The sequence below is a fragment of the Diplotaxodon limnothrissa genome, linkage group LG9, assembly GCF_057381915.1.
Source record: "Diplotaxodon limnothrissa isolate DT_005_m linkage group LG9, D_limnothrissa_male_GT1.1, whole genome shotgun sequence".
Lineage (NCBI taxonomy): Eukaryota > Metazoa > Chordata > Actinopteri > Cichliformes > Cichlidae > Diplotaxodon > Diplotaxodon limnothrissa.
In genome coordinates this window covers 28,894,966-28,921,958 of record NC_140604.1, presented here as the reverse complement: position 1 = coordinate 28,921,958, position 26,993 = coordinate 28,894,966, and the positions used below count along the sequence as shown (strand labels likewise).

At 38.5% G+C, this 26,993-nt stretch overlaps 1 protein-coding gene across 2 annotated transcripts in view; it reads left to right on the top strand.

The window, feature by feature from the left end:
- cntnap2a (contactin associated protein 2a) overlaps positions 1-26,993 on the top strand; it is a 398,709-nt gene that overhangs the window by 192,877 nt on the left and 178,839 nt on the right. For both annotated transcript variants that reach the window (XM_085362984.1, XM_085362983.1), the window contains exons 4-9: positions 6,672-6,819; positions 13,569-13,621; positions 14,286-14,436; positions 15,035-15,219; positions 20,039-20,182; positions 21,524-21,785. In XM_085362984.1, the coding sequence (XP_085219110.1) occupies positions 6,672-6,819; positions 13,569-13,621; positions 14,286-14,436; positions 15,035-15,219; positions 20,039-20,182; positions 21,524-21,785 (943 nt within the window). The remainder of the gene's footprint in view (positions 1-6,671; positions 6,820-13,568; positions 13,622-14,285; positions 14,437-15,034; positions 15,220-20,038; positions 20,183-21,523; positions 21,786-26,993) is intronic.

Here is a 26,993-nt window from a genome sequence, read left to right as displayed (position 1 = left end):
ATACTGACATGATACTGTAAAACTATTGCATGTCACTTACATCAGGTCCAAACACATGTACACACTAGAGATGGACCGATCCGATATTACGTATCGGTATCGGTCCGATACTGACCTAAATTACTGGATCGGATATCGGAGAAAAATAAAAAATGTAATCCGATCCATTAAATATCACGAAAGCACCTCACAAAACTTGCAACACGCCGTAACTCACCTCAGAACGTTAGCAGTCGGAGCAGTATGCATCACGTGATAGAGCGGCTGTGGCATGCAGGACCTGTCGGTGGTCTGGATAGCATTTGGAGCTTCGCTAGCAACCCGGCATTTCATCTCCCGAGAGAAGTAAAGCAAGTGTGTAAGTCCATCTCTGAATGTTTGTAAAGCATTCCTGCGTTAAGCTTAACGAGCGACTGCCTCTCGCTCTCCGGCTGCTACTTCAATCATGAAACTGCTTAACGATCAGCTGATCGGCTTTTCTGTCGCGAGTCCGTGTCTCTTGTTTGCTTTTGGCCCACTTTGCACCAGAAAGAGGAAACCAGTGGATAAACAACAGCAGCACGTTTAAGCTTGATAAGCTGTTGTTAGAATGTATTTAATATTACTTTCTACTCGCCGATCTTTTTCTACGTAGCTGACGCTGGTAACTGTGCAGGGGCGGATCTAGCAAAGTTTAGCCAGGGGGGCCGATAGGGCATTAACAGGGAAAAGGGGGCACAAAGACATACTTTTCTTTCTTATTCTCATTTAAAATGTCGAGCTTTTGATTATTTTATATTTATCTGAATCTTACACCCAAAGTTTTAATCTGATGTAAAATGTATAGAAGTCCATTATTGTATATAGTAACTGTTAAGTCTAATATATATACCCTAGTAAGCTATAGTACTTTTTCCTTTGGGAAGGTACCATCTGTGGAGTCTGCAATTTTGTTGAAGAAAGATGTTGAATCTATTTAATATTTCTTGAAAAATAATTGATTTCTGTGCATTTTTTTTCACACTGCATCAAATTAAGGTTGATTACGTCGATTAAGCATCATGAGGTGGAGCGTGAGGGGTGGTTCCCTATTTTTTATTTATTTATTTTTGTTGTTGCTGGGAGTTGGAACCCTATTAGTTAGGTTGCTTAATATTTATGCTAAGTACTCTTTAAAATACCAGAATAGGGAGGATGGTGTAGGTTTAAGTTTATTAGATTGATCAGTATTGCTGAATTATGAAATATTTTTTTTTTGCATATAGGTATAACAGAATAGCTTTAGTGTAGTTGTTGTTTTAAACTTGAGTATGAACTTATACAAAATGCAGCAAGATATTTAAAAAACAGTTTTGTTGATTAAAAAACACTATATCGGATTCATATCGGTATCGGCAGATATCCAAATTTATGATATCGGTATCGGTATCGGACATAAAAAAGTGGTATCGTGCCATCTCTAGTACACACACGTGTTTTCTCCTGCATGTGTGTAAATTTAAGGGAAGACGTGATGAAGGTTTCTTGCTAAAATTTCCTATTTTTTTCACTCTTTCTATTACTATACAGTAATTAATGAGCCCAAAAGGCAGTGTGTGGAAAAAAGTATTGGTATGAAATGTACTAGAAGTGTTTTTCATTTTTCCTTAATAATGTATGCAAAGCAAAGAAAAGATTCAATTTTCCTTTGTCACCAATTCTTTGGGTGCCCATTTTAGCAGGTAAAGCCATTTAATTGGCGACTGAACTAACTATCTGGCACATACGGATACAAAATGAGATCATTCTGAACTGTTCCAATAAAAGACTGTAAAGAGTCTCTGAAGCAGCTTATCGTGCCTTTGATGTACAGAAATCAACAGAAGTGCACATAACAATGGAAGGACATACATTCGTTTTAATCAAACTTTCAGATTTGCAGTTCAATTCACTGTTCAAACTTGTAAAGCAAGAAATGTGTTGCCAAAAACAGACATGGCAGAAAGTCTATATAAACAAAACTGAAGCACAAACATATACAAGGATGTACAACTAAGCAAAATATTATTACATTTCTAAGCATAAATCACCACTGAAGAGAAAGAACTAAGAAAACAAAACATGAACAAAAATATGATTGAAATACAACAACAAAAAACAATACAAAAAATACAAAACCATTACAGGAAATAGCACAGATCAAGTTCCTCATTCAGCTCATTGAGCCCATCTGGAGCTGCAGACTCAGATCAAAAATCCATTTAGCTTCTGCCTGCAGCAGAAGTTGGTTGTGGTCCTCACCCCTAGTGGGATACTTGATTGACTGTGTAGCCCAGAATTTTAATTCTGTCAGCAAGTGTCACGAAACAGTAAGAAGAGATTTCCTATTGAGGCTTTGTGTGTAGCACGGTATACTCTCAAGATGTTAGCCACATGCTGTAGTATGTAACACCCAGCCCACTTTAAAACATTTTAAAGATTCATGACTTCAATTAAGCATTACTAGAATTTGTCCTATTTTCCTGGCACAGACACAGCCACCCACAGGGCTTCACAGAAACACAAATTTCTCTATGGTCCTTCTGTTTTGTCTCGTACACTTGTCAATAAAAACAAAAGACCAGACCAGGCCGGACTGATTTCCCCTGCCTGTTTGGAAGGAACATACACATAGATCCACACACACACAATAGCCCTGACTCTGGGCTGGTCTAACAAAGAGTCCAGCAGCAACAAGCAAATGCCAGAAAATAGCTTTCACTTGTTGTTTCTCAGTATCTAGAGATCTGTTCTCTGGAAGGGCCTCTCTCTGGCTGTCAAAACGCAGACACGCAGCACAAACAGAAATATGCTCGCACATATACAGACTGATTTTCAGTGAAACAAAAAAGAGAGAGAATAGACAGAAAGGACAGATGCTCATTCAGGAAATGAAAACATGCAGCCAGGGAAAATAAGTAAGCGGGTGAGGAGTAGCAATGAGGGAGAGCTTTTGAGCAGTTAGATAATGGGCGTGTGGAGAATTTTGCCAGGGTCTGTTTATGAGAGCGAGCATGCCGACGTGGATGTCTATCTCGTATACAAGCGAAGTGTGTTTGTGTATGTCAGACAGAGCAGACCACAGGGGTATTTTTTTGACCAGCTGTAGGAAAGTGATTGGCTTGTTCTTTCTTGAATGACAGCCCCTGTGCTCCAAATGGTCAGCACAGAGACTGGCTGGTTCTCAGCTTCCCTCATTATTTTCTTTTCCAAGTCAAGATTTCTTTCATTGCTTTTCTCCCACTGATCTCGTGGACTGCTGAAATCATGCGTGTGTCCTTTACTAACTTACACTGTTCTAAACATTCCAAAATATGATGCACATCCTCACAGAACTACATAAAATAGCAGTAAATATTTTTCTCAAGTATCAAGTAAACCAACTAATCTAACATTAACTGTACATATCACTGACATACTGTACATAGTAGGCAGAATCATGCAGAAGTATATGCAACTCTGCACGCATGCACATAGCAGCTAGTGAGTAAACTCTGAAATTTGCTTCAGGCACTTTGTGGCCTTTGTTGCCGTAAATTACCTCAGTTCTTGATTAAACAAAACGTCAAAGTGTCTAAGCTCTAAAGTTGCTTATAAAACACGCACACGTGCACACACCTCAACATAAACTGTCACACAGGCAGTCACACACATATATTTCCAATTACTCATTGGTTTGCCGCTTAATGATTTGACTTTGGAGTAGAGGGAATTAAATGGTTCACTAGGCAGACTTTTGCAAGGTGTTCAGCATCCACAGCTTTTTCCTCATCTTCATCCTCCTCTTCTCTTCCCTATCCTGCCTTCTGCCCCCCACTCTGCAAAGTAATGCCTTTGAATTGAGCTGTTCATTCAGCCAAGCACAGATAAGTGTAGAAAGCGGGATGAACACAATAGGGAAATAGAGGGAAAAAAAAAAGAGGATGGGGGGATTGAGCTTTTGGGTGAAGAAAAAAAATGGTTTGTTCTCTCTCTTTTTCTTTTTTCTTTTTCTTTCTCTGGTATACCTTGACAAGGGCAAGGAGAGGAAGGTGACAGCTGGACAAAAAGGAATTGAAGTCATCTGCATGCAGCCAGAAAAATTGTCAGAAGATTTTTTTCCTCTTTCGTTATTTTATACCCAACGATGAGGCGATCTTAACAGTGACATCAGGTTTTAACATTTCATAATTGCTTAAATGGCAAGGTCGTGCATTGGCAGTCTGTATCTATATGTGTGCATGGATGCTTGTGTGTATTTATGCAGATTGTAGATATAACTGTCATTGTGCTTCATATCAGAAGCCAACACTACAGGCAGTTTGGAAACAGAATACTGAAGGACAAACATGCAATAGAGAGCACAGGAGAAGAAAGCTTGAGAAGATTTAACAGCAAAAGAAAAAGATAAGGGTTAGAGGGGAAGAAGCTATTGTAGAATTGCACAAACAGCTCCAAAGAGTAACGTTAGCCCAGGTGAATAAAGGAATATCTCAGTTATGGAGACATTTCAGACTTCCAGTGTTTTGATGATGCGGTATGCAACTATGAAATGAGCTCAGCGCACATTGTTTGAAGTCATAACAGGCTCCCCGAGTGCTCAAAGTTACCAGTGCTGTGCTGACTCAAAAACCTCCTCTGGTATTAACATCAGCACAAAAACTATGTGACAGGAGCTTCGTGTCATGGGTTTTCATGACCTAGCAGCTACTGTCCATGTAATCTGTAGGTACTCCAGTCCTTTTTTTTCTATAGTGTGGAAGCTACTTTAAAAAGTACCGATATAAGCAGCAATTACACCTGGCAACTTCCACTTAATTGCTATGATTTAAAAGAAGAGAAAAAATGCTGTTTCCAGTCAACTTGCTTTAAAAAGCAAATTTAATGTAACTTTAAGGTTTGCATTGCTGAATCATCAGTTACCAGTCGTTGCACAAGTTAAACAGTATTGTCTTTCACATGATCAGAGTGGCTGCTTGATCTGTTGCCTAGCCACTGATGGATGTGTCCAAACTTCCTGCAGAACCACGACAATTTGTGGATTTGTGAGATTTTATGTCTTTGGGTGTAAAAGCCATAACTCTAGCTATGTCATGGTCAGGAGCATAACTATTAATGTGCTTGCTGTTTTTATTTATTTATTTACTTACTTATTTATTGGTGACATACATACAATACTACGCTGCAACCTTCTCTTTCAAAAGGCATACTTTATTTATTCCATAAACCTTTATGGAATAAATAAAGATTAAATATGAAACTGAGAGGAATTCATTGATAAAAGAAGCACTGTCCACTCCTTCACAACAGTGGAAGTTCAGTAGCTCTGAGCTAAGTGTGAACTCTTGACCATTTCCTCCTTTTGCAGATAGCATATCTTCAGGGGTACATTCTTGGGTCACTGAAGAGTCAGCTGAAAGCAGGCTGTCTGTGCAAGTTATTTTTTTCCCATACACTCATGCTCTGCCCTGCCCACTCCATGTCTTATCTGAAATAACACATGGCTGTCTAGTGTCTTGCTCTCTTCTAGTTACCTGCTAGGCTATTAATGAGGCTTCTCCCCAGTGGTGTGTGCAAACTGTTCTGTGCATGTGTGTGTCGAAAGTAATGCATGGGGGAACGGGGTTGTGTTGTGTGTTTATTTCAGAGAGCAGAGCAGAATGCACAGAAGTGAAAATAGTTCAGGGACTGTGGTGAGGTGGATTAGTGGGCGGTTAGAGGTTCTCCCCGTCATGTATCAGGTCAAGTGAAGGAAGAGAAACTAAGTAGGAGGAAAGAAAACAAGAATGATGTAGTGAGAAGAGGAGATCATTTTAACGAGTGCCTCTTTTACTCATCCAGTGGGATTCTATAGTATTTGGTGAAGTGAATGCCATCCTTGTCTCATTTCTCTTTTCCATGTAAATACAATTTATTTTTTTTAGTGGGTGGTAAAGACTCCAGTCAGTCACATTTAAGTCAAAACAGCAAAGGGGGAATGCACTGTCAGGAGATGTACTTCAGTAGCCTGTCATTGAAATTTGACATCAAATAATTATGCTTACAGCAAAACATTGGAGAGCAGCTCATGCTGTCAAGCCATGATGTGTACAAAACAACCAGCACATGTTCAGTCATGGAACTGCAGCCACACTGGGGCTGTGCAGAGACACTTAAAATTGCAGATAAATACGACATTTTAATTAGGCATCACTGCAATCCTAGAAGTGTTAAATAGGCATTATTTGCTTTTCAAGATGCCTTTTTTTTTAATAAGATGAGTTTTTAGACAGTATACCAGCTGTGTGGAACAAAGGGCTAATATAGCAAAGAACTGTAAACCTCATCAGTTACAAGCCTCTATTACTTGTTGGGACACATAAATCAGTCTAGATATGAATTGATGTGAGCAGGGAGTTTCTTAATGCATACGCAGCTTAATACAATATGCAATTTACTCCTAACATTCCCTACGGTTAGACTGTCCTATGGTGGGCATATTAGATATGTAGACTCATAATTATTTTGTATGTTTTGTGAGTGAGCACCTTCAGGGTAGGATGTGGTGAGTGGAACAAATACTCTTGTTCTGAAGTCCTGAAGCTGCTTGTTTGTCTTCAGGCTTGTGGCGTTGATGTATTTAATTTGTGTGTGTTGTGTGTGTGTGTTTGTGTTTCTCTCTATGTCTGTGTGTATATGAATGATTATGTTCATAGGCTTTCTCTGGGAACTCCAACTCAGAGAGTGCAGTTCGCCATGAGCTCCAGCAGGGAATCGTGGCTCGCTTCCTTAGGCTCATCCCGTTAGAATGGAGCGAGGAGGGACGGATTGGTCTGCGAATAGAAGTTTACGGATGCTCCTACTGTGAGTGGAGATAAACACACACACACGCACACACACGCACACACAAAGACACACACAAACAGGTTTGGAGAACACCTGCAATGTCTCTTTTATATTTCTCTTACACACACGGCTAATCTAACACCTGTAACACCTTGAATCTTCACACATTATTAGACAAAACAATAATCAAAGGTGGAGGCATTCATTTGCATATTAATTGCTTTACAGTCACTTGGTTGGTCTGGAATCACAACACTCAGATACAACAGCCGTTTAAAGAAACCAGATAGATTCCACTCCTAAGTAAATATACTCCTAGTAGCCTCACAGGCTTTAAACATGTGCAGCCTAGCACTTAGCATTTCAAATTGTGGATCCATGTGGAGAACTTAATGATGGTTTGTCAGCTCCAATCAAGGCACAATGGAGCTATTTCTGCATGTGAATTAAACACAATCCCAGCATGAAAGCCTGCCACGATACATACATGCACAAATAAAATCAATTTGCAGCAATATGCAGAGCACGGCTGCAAACTCGCAAACATGTACAGATACACAAACACTCATACACTGTCTCTCGCTTTCTAACAAATGCATCATCCAGGGAACTGGCTCTCTTGCAGCCTCTTTGCCCTCATCCTATTAAAGGCTGCCAAATTGATTCTGATAACAATTTTCAATTAAGGCTCTGCATAAATTACGGTTATAAGTGACACACATACATCTTTCATTCGGGAGATGTGATTGCACTATGCGTGGATATGTTTGTGAGGGAGGGGGTGTGCGCGTGTGCGTTTGTGTGCGTGAATGCAAGGGCATGCGTTGTATTCCAGTCAGTCCTCGGTTCATTGATTATATTTTCCTTGTTTCATTTCCTTCCCATGTCAAAAGAAAAGCATGACAGTAATGATAAGGCCCACGAGATGTGCTGCACATACACTTAACACATACAGATGCACACATGCGTGCATAGGCACTCCTAGCATGAGCAACACAGCCATTCAGTTCATTTCAAGCTTATACACATTACTTCTCCCCACACATTTATAATCACACTTAGCTCATTTTGTTGGTATTGTCATTTCACTTTTCTCACACATCAATGGTGTCAGTGATCCTAACATGGAATTGCTGGGGCCTTGTTTTTACCTAAGACGATAAGAGATAATGTATTTTGAACAGATTTGGTGAAAGAGCTAGCTTTAAAACATAATAGAATTGGAACAATATCTGGATGCAGTTTTCCCAATTTGGAAAAAGTCATAGTATTCCAGTAACACTCAGCAAGATATATTTCTCAAATTTAGCAAAAGAAATGTAGGAACAATCAATAACTTACATAACATTGGGCATGCTGTCAAGCACCAGTGGTTCTGGAGTATTTGAGCAGGATGTGAAACATACCTTATGCAGCCTATACCCGCAAGCACTTTGAGAAAGAGGTTACCACTTTACTTTAGACGGCAGAAAAAGTTAAATTGGGCTTGATCCAAACTCACTGTTTCACATTGGCATTGGCAGTTCTCTGTGTGAGGGGCAGAGGCGAATGGTCAGACTGCTTTGAGCTGATAGGAAGGCAGCAGTATCTCAAATAACCAGTCATTACAGACGAGGTATGCAGAATAGCACCCCCAACATGTTGAACCATGAAGCAGACGGCTGCAGCATCAGAGGCCTACACAAAGAGCTACGAATAGGAGCTAAGAATAGGAAACTGATATTACCATTTGCACAGACTTATCAAAACTGGACAACAGGAGACCAACAGGTGGACCATTCAGATAGCAGGGTCAGAATTTAATATAAATAACATGAAAACATGGATCCATCCTGCTTTCTTTCAAGGCTCAGGCTGCTGTTGGTGGCACACTTTAGGGCTCTCGGTGCCAACTGAGTATCATACTTGAGTATCACTGCTGACCATGTCCATCCTTTATGACTACAGTGCACCCATCTTCTGATGCTTGCTTCCAAAGCATATCTCAAAACTCAAATAATCTCAAACTGGTTTCTTAAACATGACAATGAGTGCCTCCAATCTCTCTACCCTTGAAATTTTGAAGTTAAAGGCAGAGACCAGGTGTGAGATCCCTTGCAGTTAGTTGCTGTCTTTCAGCTTTGCTTAATTGAGAAAGCAATAAAATAAAAACAAGAATAAAGCACCAACAAGACAGTCTGGAGTCATTTTTGACTGAACAGCATTGAAGTGCAGCCCAAACCAGACAGGGAAAATTTACAATTTATAAATGTATAAATGAACAAAAACATAGTTACTTCATTTCATTAGCAACCAACTTTAAACCTTGAGCAGCATACTTTTAAGGCTGGAAGCAAGTAACAAAATAATACATAGCGTATTAGCTTTTTTAAAAGGTAGTGCACATGTTTCTCTCTGAAAACAGCATGGCAGCTCAAATACACGAGGGGAGGCTTAAAAATATGTTTATATATTTATGGAATAAGGGTGAACTCTTCTATTAGAAGTTGGACGTGAGGAGAGTTCTTATAACATTTCCTTCTCTCATGTCAAATAAATAAACACTTATAGTGCCAACTACTACGCATGTAGTTGGCATAAATTAAGACACGTTTTTCTGTGTTAAATTTGGTGCAATTTGCAGTAAATTGCCGGCTGAACCTGATTGATTCAGGTTTGTGTGTTTGCATCATTGTTTGGTGAAGCAGAGAATTTGCGCACATCAACACAATCTCTATGCATTTGTAAATAAGATGGAAATTAATTTCAAACCTTTGCCAATATGTTTGAGAGTTAAGGCACTCAATCCAGCCGAGTTGGGCCAAGGAAGGTTGCCTCCCACCAGATGCCTTCAGACCAAAAGCGGTCACCCAAAGACGGGTGCTGATTGGTAAACCTCTGAGGACCAGTTGTTCACAGCAACTACTTGCAATTGATCCACACAGGGGAAAAAATCAATGGGGTCACTTCCAAACCACCAGTTTTTCTTGGTCACATATAGACTTTACGGTCTTATTTTTATTTCTAATCTGATTGAGGTTTTCACTAAATAGCACTAAAATAAAAAAGAAGACGAGGAAGGAAAACAAAAAATAAAAAACGAAACAAAAAAAAGAAACCTACTTGCTTGTCTCAAGGCCCAACTAAGCTCAGAGAGTCTGTGTTTCTGACAGATATGAATGTTGTCCACCACTCAGTGACATCTGTTTTGAGATGTATAATAAATGCAAAATAAGGAAGACACATGCTTAAAACTCAAGTATCAGCAGAAACACAGAAAGAGGGAAACACAACTACAACTACACATACACACACACTCCCTCTGGTCAGGTGCATCATCTTTCAGAGTTGTCTGTCATCTTTGTTTTGAAGCCTGCAGTGGTTCCTCATGATTATGCTGTCACTGCTTCTTTCTTCAGCATTCAGTCAGAAAATGAGAACTCATACATTTGTCTGTTCATCTAGCCATCCTTCACTCCCTGACTCTGCAGTTCCCCTAGAATCAGCTTCTTGTAAATGTTTTTCCCGCTTCCCAGCCGGAAGATGAAAGACGGGAGAAGTACAGTGTTGGGCAATGGCAGAGGAAAGAGGATGAAAACAGAAAGCACAAAAGAGAAGTAGTGGGAGGAAAAAGAGGCAGATAAATATAGATGTTATGTTTCCAGCATAATCACCAAATATGTTGGTTGTAGATGATAATTCTGGGTTCTGAAAATGTATGATAATTAAATGCAATGCCATATTATGACTCATCTAGGACTATGCAATAAAAGGCAGTATCTGTATGCATGTGTGTGGATGTGGTTGTGCCAGAGGTGCAAGCTGCAAAGGAGTCATGATTCACCGTGCTGTGGAATTTACATGCTCATTTCCATTTTGATTAACATAGGATCAACAGCAAATCAATTACTTCATAGATGAGTCGGTAAATAGTAGAAGCAATATGTGAGAGAAAGGGGAATCAGACAGAAACAGAGAGTACAAATTTAATTTTCCATACAAATGCAATCTCTTTCACAGCTGACTTCAACCCGTGGCTTTTTTTTTATGCCAAAGACCAAATCTGTTGTCAGTATGATGTATCGCCATCATAATCTGTCAAGGCTAAGAAATGTACTTATGGAGATTTTCTTCTGAATAGTATCTAATTCTAGAGTAAGCATCAGCTTAAACAGCATCATTCTGGCTCTCGGGCTCAATATTACATTAGAGTAAGCATGGGAACCGCATGTATGGTGTTGCAAATAAAACTTGCTTTCATGACAGATAAACAGTCTGAAACAATTATCTTTATTTGACCAAAGGAGAAAGTTACATCTCAAGTATTGTTTTCAAACCAACACAGATATGTGATTTAAAATGTGAATTAGTTTTCAGTGTTATGAAAGGGAAGTCAGTTTGTGTTTACCAGGAGAGAAAATTTCACATAGTCCAGAGTGCCACTAGAAACCATTGTCTCTGGCTCCTCCCAGCAACACCTGAAACAAGTTTCTACTAACTCGAATGGATACATTAGATCAAGAAACATTTTATACTATCAAGGTGAGGCTTGTGGTCCCTAGTTTGATTTATAGTTACTCTGATTCATCACAATAGCTTCACATTTAAAACTATATTTTAATCTGTTAGAATGGGTTAAATGTTTTGCAAAAACAATAAATAGGATAAAAAAAAATAGTACTTTACGTAGGATTAAATTAAAATCTCTCTCCGCCCACAAACTCCACCTACACAGTCAGGAGTTGAGCAACCAGACTTGGCACACAGGTACATCTTAGATCCCTTTAAGGTTCTTATCTATAGAACCATATGTTATGACATCATCATTTTGCCTAGCAGCCACCTACCAATGAGTGATAATAACCCATATTTAACATCTATGCACTCATAATACCCATCATATAATTTGAATTTCACAACATTAATGGTTAATTTATATCAGCAAAACTCATGCATGGTATATTATAATGTAATCATGTTCCCTGGCAACCATTTAACAATGGGCAAGGATGCACCTTTGCACCTGTAAAACCTTAGAAAAGCATTGTATCATTTTAGTTTTGCAAGATTTTGTAGCACAGAGAACATGAATTATGCACATCTATTATTTCATCAAAATGTTGTAAAGCAACCACCTACCAGCAGCTAAAATGACTAATTTACACTGTTTACTCACCTGTATAATTTTAATTTCATGACAGTAACATCGCATTTATATCCACAAAACTTTAATTAAGCATGCTATATTATGATCATTGTGATTATGTCATGTTGACTAACAACAACCTGACCATTAAAATCAAAAACCAAACATTACTGTAGCAGGATATTTACAAGTTAATTAAATATATGCGTTCAGGCCACTGACAATTAGTTTTAGAGAACTGAAGCTAGTATTTAAGCAGTTGAAAAATGCATTATGTAGTTATAGTTTAACATTTCAATGTCAAACTTCATTTTGTAGTTTAAAATTTCAGAGACTTTTTTTTGGCATTAGCATAATTATAAGCAACCATAAAACATTTGTATTTGCATTTTTTGTGTGTGCGCGCATGCATGCGTTTAATTTTTATTTATTTGATTATTTTATCCACGTTGATCCATATCCATATATGGCGACATATAAAACTGTTGGACGCTGAGATACCACCAATGCCTGTACCATAAATGTGACAGAACAAAAATCAAAGTGAAATGACTGAAGAAAGATTGGAAACTAAAGACAGAACCAAAATAAATAACAAGTAGAGCAGAGTGGAGAGTAATGGAGAAAGATGAAATTGGAAAGAGTGGGGTGAGGGTGAAGCAGCAAAAAATACTGAAAGCGAGACAGCATTTGAGAAGTTGGAACAAAGGGAACAGATGTAAGTTCCCTCTACCTCCCCTCAACTATTTATCAGGAAAGGCATCCTCAGTATATTTGTGTATTTCTGTGTTTTATATAAGTAAAAACCCAAGAAATCATATAAGATTGAGGGGCAGTGTGACTGTGCATCATTATCCCTGTATCTCTTTCCCTAGCTATGTTATCCCATCATTTCCTGTGCTCTCTTCTCTAAATTCTCCAACCAATCTTGCCACATATGTGTTCTCCACTAACCACTCGAACACTTGTCATGATGATAGTAAGACTGAAGAGATGCCTCAAGCACTGCTCTTTATTACTGAGCTCAAGGTCTGAAAATCATCCTCATGCCACTGCTTGTCTCTTTTTTGAGCTCCTTCACTTATACGTATAGTATATACACATAGCATTTCTTTGTACTTTAACTTTGTTTAACATGACACACATGGCTTGAGTTCTCCTTGATTAACCTCGGCTTACACTGAATCTGGGATAAGTTGGAGCTCCCAGCTCAGTCTGCATGCAGGTGTATCTGTGTGGCAGTTTTTAAATGTGTAAAAAAGGCATATCATTTTTTTAATTATTGCAATTATTTTTAATCTTAACATATAGCATTAAAAAGGAAACATGATTAATAGCAAGTGTGCCAGTAAACAAAAAATGTGTGTCAATTAGCCAACGTGTTCTTCCTACTGTGACATATAAAAATTTTCCTTTGAAAAAGGCAATTTGTGGCATGTAAAGCCAGAAATTGAGCTGGCAATATAATATCTAATTTAATTTGCCCTTTTACACATTCATCTATTATTAGCGCATCTGTTCTTTTAAATATTACTGTCAGGTTTGAATTTAATGTATCTGAATGTTTGTGTTTTGTGTTTGTTTAAATAATAATCTCTCTCTCTCTCTCTTCCTGTCTTTTAATTCCATCTTCCTCCTTTAGGGGCAGACATCATCAATTTTGATGGGCAGGGTGTGATCTCATATCGTTTTAAGGTACCCAAATTTCAACTTCAGTAGTCGAATATTTAAAATTGGATATTCAAAATTATTGGATTGGAATTGGATATTCAATTTTGAATAAACTGGAATATAAAAAGCAATATTGACTCGGTCATTGTAGAACATGGAGACTAGATCCTGTAATGAATTCTAGTAGAGGGTATTGGTTATATTGATCATTCCTTTGCTAGTCACACAAACTTATGGCAGTCCTTTAATAAACATTGGAAAACATATTTAACAGAGAGTTTCAGTATTTTGTTCGTCATTGTGTTTTATCAAGACTTGGGATCCTATACGTGTTTAAAACTATTGCCCTTAAATAGAAGTCTTGGAGTCTGGAGTCTTGTTAGTTGGTACACAGCATATACCTGCATATTATATAGGCTAGATCATAAAATAAAAACTTAGAATGAAAAAATTCAAATGTATCACGATAAACTGGCATTTTTTATGAGAGCTATATATAAATAAATGGATGTAGATTTTAAACACTGGGTAGTGAAAATTGTCTTGTTTTGTTACCAAGTATAAAAGTTTCTAAAGTGAAAAGTTGTTGTTGTTGTTTTTTTACATAATGTTTCATTTTAATCTAATCAGAAATTAGTTACCAGTGTTGCAAACAATCACACAAAGTCATTGGTGTTTGCTAACACAGGTGAAGAAGATGAAGATCATTAAGGACGTGATCGCACTGAGGTTTAAGACGTCAGAAAGTGAGGGTGTGATTCTCCATGGGGAAGGCCAGCAGGGAGACTATATCACACTGGAACTCCGTAAAGCCAAGCTGCTGCTGCAGATAAACCTGGGTGGGTAACAAATAAATGCCACAGAGTTAGAAAAAGCAACTTTCTCTTGATGGTGATCCTTCTCCAACAGTGTTTAGGATTTAGGTCTTTACGGTATCAGCCTCAGACATGTCTTGCTTTACAGTGATGTTTAAACATGTGAGGATGTTTTGAAACCTCCATCAATGTGTGTCTAGCTGGGAAATAATGGAAATGAATTGGGATACAAAAAATAACACTTTGCTGTGCTTTGATGGGATCAATGGATATACTGATGGAGGTTTGCTGAAATTATATTAGTCAAGGGAAAAGTTAAGATTCTAATACACAATTTCCCCCTCTTCATGAAGGAAACAAAAGCCCATACCATCCATATGTCTGTGAATCATGATTCACTGTTAACCAGAAGTGTGTCTGACACACCAAGGATGTCTTACTGCAGGCATCCTTTAAAGTTAGTTTCAAATTAAATGAAATCAGTAAAAAAAAAGTTGTGTTTGCTTGTGTGTGACATATTTGTTTTATTTTTACAGCACCTGGTCACACCATTTGTTGTATTTACAAATTCAGCCGCCGTTCTCATGGCTGCATTTTAAGGCTTATGCTGTGTTTATTACAGGCAGTAATCAGTATGGCTCGATCCTGGGTCATACCTCTGTGACCACAGGGAGCCTCTTGGATGACAATCACTGGCACTCAGTAGTGATTGAACGCTACCGTCGCAATGTGAACTTCACCTTGGACAGACACACTCAGCACTTCAGGACTAATGGAGAGTTTGACCACCTCGATTTGGACTATGAAGTAAGTCGAGATGAAGCCAATAAACATAATAACACAAACAATAAGGAAATATGAGAAAGTTGAAAAGTTCAAGATTTTCTGCCACTGCCATGATAAATATGAATAACTATATGACATTTGAATTTGACTGATAGTGCTTTTGAGGTTGTGTCCAAGCAGCCATAAACTGCTCCCAAAGCTCCTTAGAAGTCCCAGTCAGATCACTTGAAGATGTGCATTTGTAATGCATGCTTTATCTCCTTCTGTCTGTCCATAGGGTTGGCTTGCAAACCTAATAGTTAAGAGAAAGAAAGAAAAAAACGCCAAATGATTCAACAGCATAACATTGATAGGTAGTCTTGGTATTGAAGCAACTTATGATGGTGACATAATGTCAGCCAAGACCAGCTGCCTATTATACGGATGACTGGCTACCAGGCAAAGAAGAAACAGACGTGTTCTTAGTTCTTCAGCTATATGGTTGTTAATTGTAACCGTGCAACATCTGTTAGAGATCCTGCTCATCCAGCAAATAGTCACTGCACTGTGTAGGACCAAACTGTGCACTTGGTTTGGCTAATTATTTACAAAAAATTTTTTAAAGTTAAGTATTTAATTAAATAAGTTTAGCTCTATTTATTAATTAGGATCAAACTTTATGTGCTACAAAGTCAGAAGGTGTGCAAATGCAGTTCTTATGCCGTCCTGGAAATATCCAGGATATATCACATTGTACTGTACAATGTTGCGGACTTTGCCAAAATCCCCCAAAAGGTTAAGTCAAAATCTATCAGACTCAATAATTGTCCAGTTTGAATGCTGCCATTAGTGCAGTCTTAATGTTTGTAGGTAGACTATAAATACCAAGCTGAATCTCTACTTGTAAAATAATGTCTTATCTTTATTTTCCCATTCACGTCTAATACACCCAACTGACTTGAATTGACTGCATGAAGTACCTTGCAGTGTTTCATTCATTAACAGTTATGCCAGTGTGTATTTGGATTTTGGAGCTTAATGATTCTGGTTTAGGTGACATTTTGCAGAGAATGCCGCAATGTGAGCAGTTGTAAGCATGAAGTTGCATTTGTCTGTGTTTGCTTCCTTTCTTCACTTGCTGCCTTATGCCCTTGTGCTGTTTTCTAATTTGCAGCTGCATTTAAACTGCTCATCACAAGTGATCAGTACAGTAAAATAAAGCCACACAGGAAATTAGATATTGGTTTTACACTCAGCTATCATGCTACTCGATAAAATTGGCATAATGAACATCAGCTAATGAAATGCAACTCGCTCAGCTAATAATACCTATAACAGGAAACTGATTATGGGATACATACAAGTAAGAAATTTGTTTGTAATGTGAGAGTGCACATGCACGTGTGCAATTTTGAATACACACAAGGTTTTCAGGATGTGTATGTCTGTGTGTTTGTGTTTTTATTGATGTGGTTGTGTGTAAGTGTTTGACCTTTGCTAGGTATTGCTGATATGCCTGATCTATTCCACAGTTAAGTAGGATGCTGAGAAATGGGGCAGGACAAACCACAGTCCAATTAAAACTGAAGCTGTTGAATTAAGGGATCTGGAGGGAAATCTATACAACAAGGGTGTACCAGGAGGCTTTGTGTGCATGTGTGTGGTGTGTCTGTGGTGAACCTTAAATAGATTCTACCAATGTCATTGCCTGACTAAGTCTATCTACAGTTTGTGACCAGCTTTTAGTCAAGTGTACTACTGTACTCAGTACATTTAGTCTGCACACTCTATTTTGTGTGCATCTTTGTTTGTGTGTATGTGCGTCCTCTGCTCCCATTTAGGGCTGTAGACTAAATATCCGGGTGCATTTGTGTCTACCCTTGGCAGTAATTACTAAGGCTATTGGAGCGTCACCACAGATGCACACACAGCACAAGCAACAACACACATGCACACAAAAAGACAGACAGACACATCGACTGGTAATTGCACACTGCCCTCCATCATTTTGGCTTCCTTCAGGGCTCAGAGTTGTGTGTAAAATGGGAAAAAAAACGAACACATGTATAACTGTAGAACAAATATGAAACCCAGTTTACATTTTATCAGTCCTCTGTTCTTCAGTGCTTCCCATCAGGTGCCAGTTTATTAGCCCTCATCTTCACACCTGAATGCTCCTCTCAGCACATCTGTTCTCCCAAAAAGACCATGTTTCTCCTTTAATGCACAATATATATAATGTGCAGTGTTTCTTTACTCATAAAAAGTAATGTATTACACATTGCTCATTACTTTTCTTTAAAGTAATGCAGTACATTGCTTAATTTGTTACTTTCTCTCAGTTCCACAAATCCACAAATCATTACAAATCCCTATCCTAATTAGGCCAGACACACAATCTTTCTTTTAGTATTTAGAAATGCAAAGCCAACGACACAAAAATAAGATGAAAAAGAGCCTAAAAAGACTTCAAGGCCATGGTGATTGTACCTTAAGAACAGGTAGAAATGGAGGCCGCAAGCCTGACTGCTTATTACTGCTTTGGTTATATGTTGAAGTTCAGGGTCTGGCTGCTGGGCTGGTGTCAGTATTCACTCAGCTTTATAATCACTCTGGGGTTTTAGCTAGCTTTGTGTTAGCATGCTGTCTAGCAGACGTTTACAAAGAGCCAAAGTTCTGTTAGCAGCATAAAGCAATTGTTGTTGTCCTGGATACAGACTGCATCTCAGCTCATTGCATCCTTGTGTGCAATAAAAATAAAGTCCATATCTGCCCTCTACCATCCATTTTCCTCCTCCCGCACAAAGACAAAATTAGCTGATTGTAGCGGAAGTGCGGAGGTAGAAAACCTTTTCTTTCATATTAGTGAGTCTTGTTTTTCTGTTTGCCTAATATAGATAACTAAAGAACCTTCATAACACAAGTAACAACATTACTCTTCTTATATTGCGCTTTCCTATTCTATAAGAGCACCCTACACACCTGGTTTTTAAAAGAGGACCTGCAATATTTACACAACATAGTGTCACCAAATTTTCAAAAGTCATATTAGATAGAGAAGCTATGAGTCTCTCAAACAATGATTGTATCTTTATTTTTATTTTTTTTTTGTCATTGTAAAAAAGTTATTTATCTATTAATGGTACCATGAATGGAAAAACTAAAATATTTTTATACACTCTTTTTTTTCCCTATTCAGGCTCTCTACTAAAATAATGGCTCCTACATTCAAGTGCTTCCACTTTAATTTGAGCTTTATAGTAGGTCAATAATAAGTCAATAATAATGGTGGGCATGTGGTGGGGGAAGCTGAACAGCCAGATTAATTGGACACATACTATACAGATGAAGTCACAGTAATTATTTTATGTCTGTGTGAATATTGAGTGAAAAATGTGTTACAGTAAATGACTGCCAAAGTCGTTTACCCACAGGCATCATTGGACATATTGTATCATCCCTTGTGATGCTCTCTCGGGCCTATACTGAAGTCACCTTTGTTTTTGTTTGTTTATCTTTTTTGCCTGTGGGGTCTCTTTGTATTTTGTCTGACTTTCAGCAAGCGGACTGCTGCTTCATCAGATTGAGATCTTGGGATGTTTCCAGGATTTTCTAAATGGGGTGAGACAGGAGGGACTGACAATAAAACAGAGGAGCCCACAGGAAATCACAATATTTAATCAGAAATAAAATTAGTGTAGAAAATTCACGCTTAAAAAAATTAGGCATGATTTTAAGGCTCGTGTGCTGCCCCGTGTTCAACCACGCATTTATTATATGAAATGTGGAGCTGCACAAGTTTTAGACATAATTTTTGGTTGAATAATTGTTTTTCAAATTAGGAAAAAAATATTTAGATTGCCTGCTTAAGTAACAATTATTGTATGAGTGCACAAGTTGTATAGTCAAGAGGTGTGCCATCTCATAGCTCCATTCTAGAAACATCCCAGCACTCAAAATGGGAGTTTTTACACCGTGCAGATGATTTTCCGATCTGCTTGTTTGCCTTTTTCTGTTATTTCCTTAAGACAAAAAACACCCTGAAAATCAACTACCTTTGATATCTTTCTGATAAACATTTACTATCACCATTTTTCCACTTCTGTGGTCACTTGATTATATACTGAGTCAATCTAAAGGTCAAAGCTCAATTCTTAATTAACTCTGAGCCATGTGTGAGCTCTTCTGTGCATGAACTAACACTGAAATGACAACCGACTGCCTTAGAAACTTTTAGTAACCAAGTGTCAAGCCAATTACTTTTGAGCCCCAGCAATTTAAAGGACCGTATCTAACAGTCTAAGTTTTTGCAATATTGATGTAACCTCAAAGTGCAGCTATGGCTTGGCACTTTAACGTAGTATTCATTATTTTCCTTCAAATCAAATATGCTTAGTCACAAAGCATGACGAACAAAAAGCATGTAACTGCCCAAATATAGTACTGGAATTTATACTGTCTTCTATATCTATCAGTGACTATCCTGACATTTTACGAACTAAACTGACTGATTTTTACAACATGAAAGTGTGTGTGAATGCTTTATGCCCCGCAGGTAAAACTGTTTGATTTAAACAAATTACTAGCACCAACCTAACCCATAAAATGTACATATTGAACATCAGATAATGAAATGCAAAGAGTTCAGGCAATAATACCTAAAACAGGAAATTGATTGTCCAATCCATCGAGGTAAGAAATTTGTTTGCAATGGGAATGTGCACACTTGTAAATCCATAAAAAGCAACCGGGAGGAGAAGCCTGAAAAGCTTATTAAAGAAAAATTAAAGGAATTCTTGCCATGCGTTTTTTTTCTCACTCTCTATCTCTTTTTAACTCTTTGCACTATGTCTCTCTGTAGTTGAGTTTTGGCGGGATGCCATACAGTGGAAAGCCAGTGGGAATAGGAAGGAAAAACTTTAAAGGCTGCATGGAGAGCATCAACTACAATGGAGACAACATTACAGACCTGGCCCGCCGAAAGAAGCTCGACACCTCCAGCTTTGTAAGGAAAATGTGCAAAATATATGTCTAAACGTTTTGGAATAGCGCTTATAAAGGCAGCTGCCTGTTGAACATGCTCATTATTGTCACACTAACTCCATACTTGACCCGACTGTGGGGGCAGATTATTCAATGAACAGATTCATAATTAATCAGATACTACTGACCTGTCAGTGGCCCCTCCATGTGTGTCCTTGCTGTCTTTGCAAGTGTTGTTATCATGACTGCAATTTTACCATAACTTACAGTGGAAAGACAGGTTTTCACTGCATTGACTATTCAACAGTTTATTTTCAACATATCTCGATGGCACAAGATGCAGATTAAAGGCCTTGTTTCTTTTCATGAAATGCACCCTACTTTTTCAGACTGCAGGATGCACCTTCAGCACATTAACTGCCCTGCAGTCCTAAAAATTAGCTTCTGAAAAATCTGAGCCCTTTCTCAGGGGACGGCCAGTGTATCTGCTTTGATCCCTGTTGGACTGATTGAACAAATGGTGGGACTAATCAAGTTCATTCAAACCACACCTGTAATTCTCTCTGATGACTTCACACAGCCATTTATTTCTAATCAAAACAGATCTGCTCTTAGATTTTACACACACACACACACACACACACACACACAATCAGGAATCATCTATAGTTGGAAAGGCAGCTCAATGCTGTGTGCTTGCTAATGACTAGATTAAGAGCACAAGGTTGGAGAAATTCAATGATAATTAGTGCCTAAATACCACAATAGTGTTTGTTTTTCTGCAGCACATAAAATTCACCCAGGTTACTGTTTAACCCTGTTTCTCAGCACAGCAGTGCATTAGTTACTACTATTGCTCACAGCAGGGAGGATCTCCTGGTCAGCTGGATTCTAGTTTATATGTTCTGCTTTTTCCTGATAGATGGGTTTTCTTCAAGTGTTCCCACTTCTCCCAATAATTCAGAGACTTGCATATTAACTTAATTGGTGAATCTAAATTATACATAGTTGCTGATGTTAAATAAAGGTCGATAAAATTTTAGATAAAGTGATTAATAAGATGAAAATAGTTACATTTCAAAGACAGGTAGAGCTAGAAGAAAAAGATGAGTGTGTTCAAGCTTCATCAGTCTTTCAATCTCGCTTCAGTCACTAACATGTGAAAGTAATCACGCAGAAGTGAGATTAAAAGCAACAAAAGGGTGGTGAAGTACAAGATTTCCTTAAGTGTTTGAGGCATTTATTTCACAGGCAAGCCCCCTTAAAGGCATTAGCTCTGTTTTTGACTTCTCTGTTTAAAAACTAATTAATCTCCCGTTGTCCATCTTTGTTCTTTCTTTTTTCTAATTCTGTATGCTAACAGCGAAACCTGTCCTTCACCTGTGCGGAGACCCACACCTTCCCAGTCTTTTTCAACGCCACCAGTTTCCTGCAGTTGCCTGGTCGAGCCAATCATAACACGGTATCCGTGGGCTTCCAGTTTCGTACGTGGAACCCTCATGGCCTCCTCCTATTCAGCAATCTTGATGATGGCACTCTGGAGATCTCGCTTGAGGACGGCAAGGTTGCAGTTCACATCAATGTGACGAAAGCGGCCAAAAGCTACCGAGTAGATTTATCATCAGGTGGGTTTGCCTACATAAAAACATATCACATGTACGCTTACATTATATTTGCTATTGAACTATATGGAAAAACATTCATGTAGGAAACTCCTTCTAGGAAAAAGACTTGCCACTCAACGGCCGCATTGGTTATGCTTCTTGGGCAGTGTTTTTTTCTTTCAATGGACAGTAAATGAAAACTCTATAGAACCAATAATCAAGCCTGATTGCAACAAAATAAGTTTTAATAAGGTTTAAAGGTTTTTTTTTCTCTACAGCATACTAAAACAAAAATGTAATATGATGAGTAGATATACCTACCAACTCACAGCTGAGGTGGCTCATGTGTTTCCCACATCAGCTGTTGTTTTGCTCTTTGGGGACAGGAGCATGTGAGCGGTGTGCTATGAAGGCAAGGCAAGGCAAGGCAAGTTTATTTGTATAGCACAATTCAACAACAAGGTGATTCAAAGTGCTTTACAGAGACATTAGAAACAAGAACAAATAAAAAGCATGATTTAAAATTGAATAAAACAAGCAAATAAACTAACTAACTAACTAACAAACAAACAAACAAACAAACAAACAAACAAACAAACAAACAACAGTATATAAAATCAAAACAGATAAAATCAGAACAGTAGATAAAATCAGTAGTTAAATGTAAGTTTTGAAATTTAAGCTTAAAGTGTGGATTTGGTGCTTTATTCAAATGCAGCTGAGAACAGGTGAGTCTTCAACCTGCATTTAAATAAACTGAGTGTTTCAGCTGATCTGAGGCTTTCTGGGAATTTGTTCCAGATATAAGGAGCATAAAAGCTGAATGCAGCTTCTCCGTGTCTGGTTCTGACTCTGGGAACTGATAAAAGACCGGATCCAGATGACCTGAGGGATCTGGATGGTTCATACTGGGTCAGGAGGTCATTGATGTATTTTGGTCCTAAACCATTCAGAGCTTTATAGGCCAGCATCAGAACTTTAAAGTCTATCCTCTGACGGACAGGCAGCCAGTGTAAGGACCTCAGAGCTGGACTGATGTGGTCCACTTTTTTGGTCTTAGTGAGGACTCGAGCAGCAGAGTTCTGAATGAGCTGTAGTTGTCTGACTGATTTTTTAGGTAGACCTGTAAAGATGCTGTTACAGTAATCAAGCCTACTAAAGATGAATGCATGGACTAGTTTTTCCAGGTCCTGTTGAGACATCAGATCTTTTATCCTTGATATATTCTTGAGGTGATAGTAAGCTGACTTTGTTATTGTCTTAATGTGTTTTTCTAAGTTTAGGTCTGCATCCATCACTACACCCAAATTTCTCGCCTGGTTTGTGGTTTTTAGATGTATAGATTGAAGTTCTCTGGTGACCTGTAATCGTTTTTCTTTGGCGCCAAAGACTATTACCTCAGTTTTGTTTTTGTTTAGCTGGAGAAAATTGTGGCACAACCAGTCATTGATTTCCTCAATGCATTTACCAAGAGCCTGTACAGGGCCTCGGTCTCCTGGTGACATTGTGATATATATTTGTGTGTCATCTGCATAGCTGTGATAGTTTATTTTGTTGTTGTTTATAATCTGTGCCAGTGGGAGCATGTAGATGTTAAACAGAAGGGGTCCCAAGATGGAACCTTGGGGAACTCCACATGTGATACTTGTCTGCTCAGATGTGAAGTTACCTATTGATACAAAGTATTTCCTGTTTTCTACGTATGTTTTGAACCAGTTTAGTACAGTTCCTGAAAGACCTGTCCAGTTCTCCAGTCGTTTGAGTAATATGTTGTGGTCAACTGTATCAAATGCTGCACTGAGATCCAGTAAAACTAGGACTGACGTTTTTCCACTGTCTGTATTCAGACATATGTCATTAAACACTTTGGTCAGAGCGGTTTCAGTGCTGTGGTTCTGTCTAAAACCTGACTGGAAGGCATCGTAGCAATTATTCTGTTTTAAGAAGTAACTGAGCTGTTGAGAAACTGCTTTTTCAATGATCTTACTTAAAAACGGGAGATTTGAGATCGGCCTGTAGTTGTTCATTTGTGTCTTGTCAAGATTGTCCTTTTTCAGTATAGGTTTGACTACAGCAGTTTTTAGTGATTCTGGAAACACACCTGATAATAAAGAAAAGTTGACGATCTGCAACAGGTCTGACTCTAAAGTCTTTGAGACCTTTTTGAAAAAACTTGTTGGCAGGACATCTAAACAGCAGGAGAAGGAGTTCAGTTGACCTAAGATGTCCTCCAGGTCTTTGCTGTTAATAGGTTGAAACTGTTTCATGGTGTTTAAACAGTTTTTTGGTGGACACAGTACATATCCTGGATCTGCTGTTGATGTACCAATTGCTTGTCTAATTTTTTGGATTTTTTCAGTGAAGAATTTGGCAAAGTCATTGCAGGCCATGGTCGAATGAAGTTCAGCTGCCACTGACACAGGGGGGGGTTGTTAGCCTGTCAACTGTAGAAAATAAGACCCGAGCATTATGGCTGTTTTTAGTGATGATGTCAGAGAAGTAGGACCTCCTTGCATTCCTCAGTTGTAAATTATAATTGTGAAGTTTCTCTTTATAAATGTCATAATGAACCTGGAGGTTTGTTTTTCTCCATCTGCGCTCAGCTTTCCTACACTCTCTTTTTTCATTTTTCACCAGTGTGGAGTTTCTCCATGGAGACTTTTTCCTTCCAGAGATAACCTTCACCTTAATGGGAGCAATAGTGTCCATTACATTTAACATGTTAGCATTGAAGCTATTGACGAGCTCATTGACTGACCCTCTGGACAGGTCAGGTGTTAATGGGAAGACCTGGTTAAAAAATTGATTCTTGAAATTTAATGTGCACGCTGCATGATTAATTGAATTCTGAACAGAAGTGAATCTGACTTTTTGTTCCATATTGGGAGCATTCAAACCAGCCCTAACATGAAGACAGTCCATGACAGACAGGTGTTTCGTAATTCCATTTCAGTATTTGATCTCTTGTTTTTTTGACAATTGCTTTGTGTGGTTTTAAACCCAACACTAACAGGCGAACCGGTGAGGACAGCAGCGGAACTGTTGTCTTTGTATTTTCTGTCATATAATCTACCAAAAGCACATGTTTGATTCAGTGAGATGTAAGTGCAGCTAATCCTCATTAGCCAAAAAGTTCAGGCTTTTTCTTGTTCTAAGCACTCTGTTTTGAACTGCTTATTACTATTGTTCTTGGCTCTGTGTGATATCGGTTGACTTGGGACATGGGAGGTTACTAAAATGGCTTAGTTTGAGACAGGGGATGAACTAGGGGGGGGTCGCATCAAGTTCCACTACAAGGTAATTAAGCGTGAGTTTGAAATGCTAATTTTCAAAGCCGCTCTTGTCGATTCCAAGAATAAAAATAATGAGCTGAAAATAAGAAAACTTGGTGCCCATTAAACTGATGCACATAAAGCTGGAAGTTATTATTAAGGTAGAAACAAAATAAGGTTCAAAATAATTTTAGCCATGATGCTATCATCTGTGGCTCTTTTTATTCCATTTATTTCATTCCCTTCCTACAACCTTTCTTGCCCCTCACCCCTTCCTCCCATACTCTTATTTCTTCCTTCCCCTTCTTTCTTTCTCCCTCTCTATATCTGTAGACACACTCATTTATTCTGTCCACTGCTGCTTTAATAGGCCATTATGCCCAGGGGTAGGGATTATTACAGAGTTACCCTCTAGGCTAATTGGGATTGAGCCTGCGATTACATCAGTATTACCAGAGTACATAGACACACAAACACATACCCGCACACGCAAACACATGCTCCCTCCTTTGATTCTGTTATTAGTATCTCTGAAAAAGAAAGCCAAACTGGCTTCTAGCTTCAATGACACAGTGGGAGCTCAGTAGACTTATAATGAAATGCTTAGTCCCTCTTAATGGCAAATATACTGGGGAGAGACGTGCAGATATGCACACATCGAGGAGCGAAACGAGAGTGAGAGAAAAGAGAGGCTTCTCACAGACACAACGCCATCCAGTTTTCCCACTGGGGATAATTTGTTTATGGAGCGTTTAAGTGACAGCTTATTCAGACATATACCTATTTCCAAACAGATAAGATAAATAAAGTATTTCTCATTTTCTCTGTTAGCTTGAAGGAAAAACACACAAGCACACAAATTCTTTCATTTGGAGCTTTTAACCCGAGTAACCTTTTAGCCATCTAAGACTGCAAATTCACCAATGATGGTTAATCACAGAAAGTGTTTTTTACTAAATCTCTGGTTTAGGCCAAATAATATGCCATTACATGAGTCAGAATAAGGCATGTGATTAATTCCTGTAAACAGAATTGAATCACATACTGTAAACTTTGAAATGTACAAAGCTGATTTCAACACGTCTGTTTATGGACACAAATATCTAATCAGCCAGTCGGATGGCAACAATTCAGCGCATTTAGGCACGTAGACATGGTGAAGTTCAAATTGATTATCACAATAGGGAAGAAGGGTAAATTATGTGTCTTTAAATGTGGCATTGTTGTTTGTGCCAGATGGGCTGCTCAGAATATTTCAGAAACTGCTGATCCACTGGGATTTTCCAACATTACCATCTCTAGGGTTGAAAGAGACTGGTCTGAAAAAGAGAAAATATCCAGTGAGTTCTCTGGGCAAAAATGCTTTGTTGATGACAGCGGTCAGAGGAGAATGGACAGATTGCTTCAACTGATAGGAAGGCAGCAGAAACTAATCACTCGTTATAACGTATAAGGTATGCATGAGAGCATCTCGAACCTTGAAGCACATGGGCTAAAGCAACAGAAGACCAGATCAGGGACTAATACTGGAAGCTAAAAACAAAAAACTGAGTTCATGCGAGCTGGACAGTAATGCTGGCTGTTCTGATGAGTCCTGATTTCTGCTGCAGCATTTGGGGGGCAAGGTCAAAATTAGGTGTGAACAACATGAAATCTTGAATCCCTTGTGCCATGTATTAAGACTTCAGGCTGCTGGTCATGTAATTGTGCAGTGGATATTTTCTTGGCACTCTTGCACTATGTCATGAAGCTCAAGTCATCTTAAACAGCTTTCATAGAGATGAAATTTAAGTCACTGTACTCAAATGACCTCCACAGTCACTAGATCTGCACCTTTGGGATGTGGTGGAACAAGAAATTCACATCCATAGATGAGCAGCAGACAAATTCACAGCAACTACTGCATGTGATGCTTAAAAGTATATGGCGTTCCAAGCATTTCCTTTTTTGCCCCCAG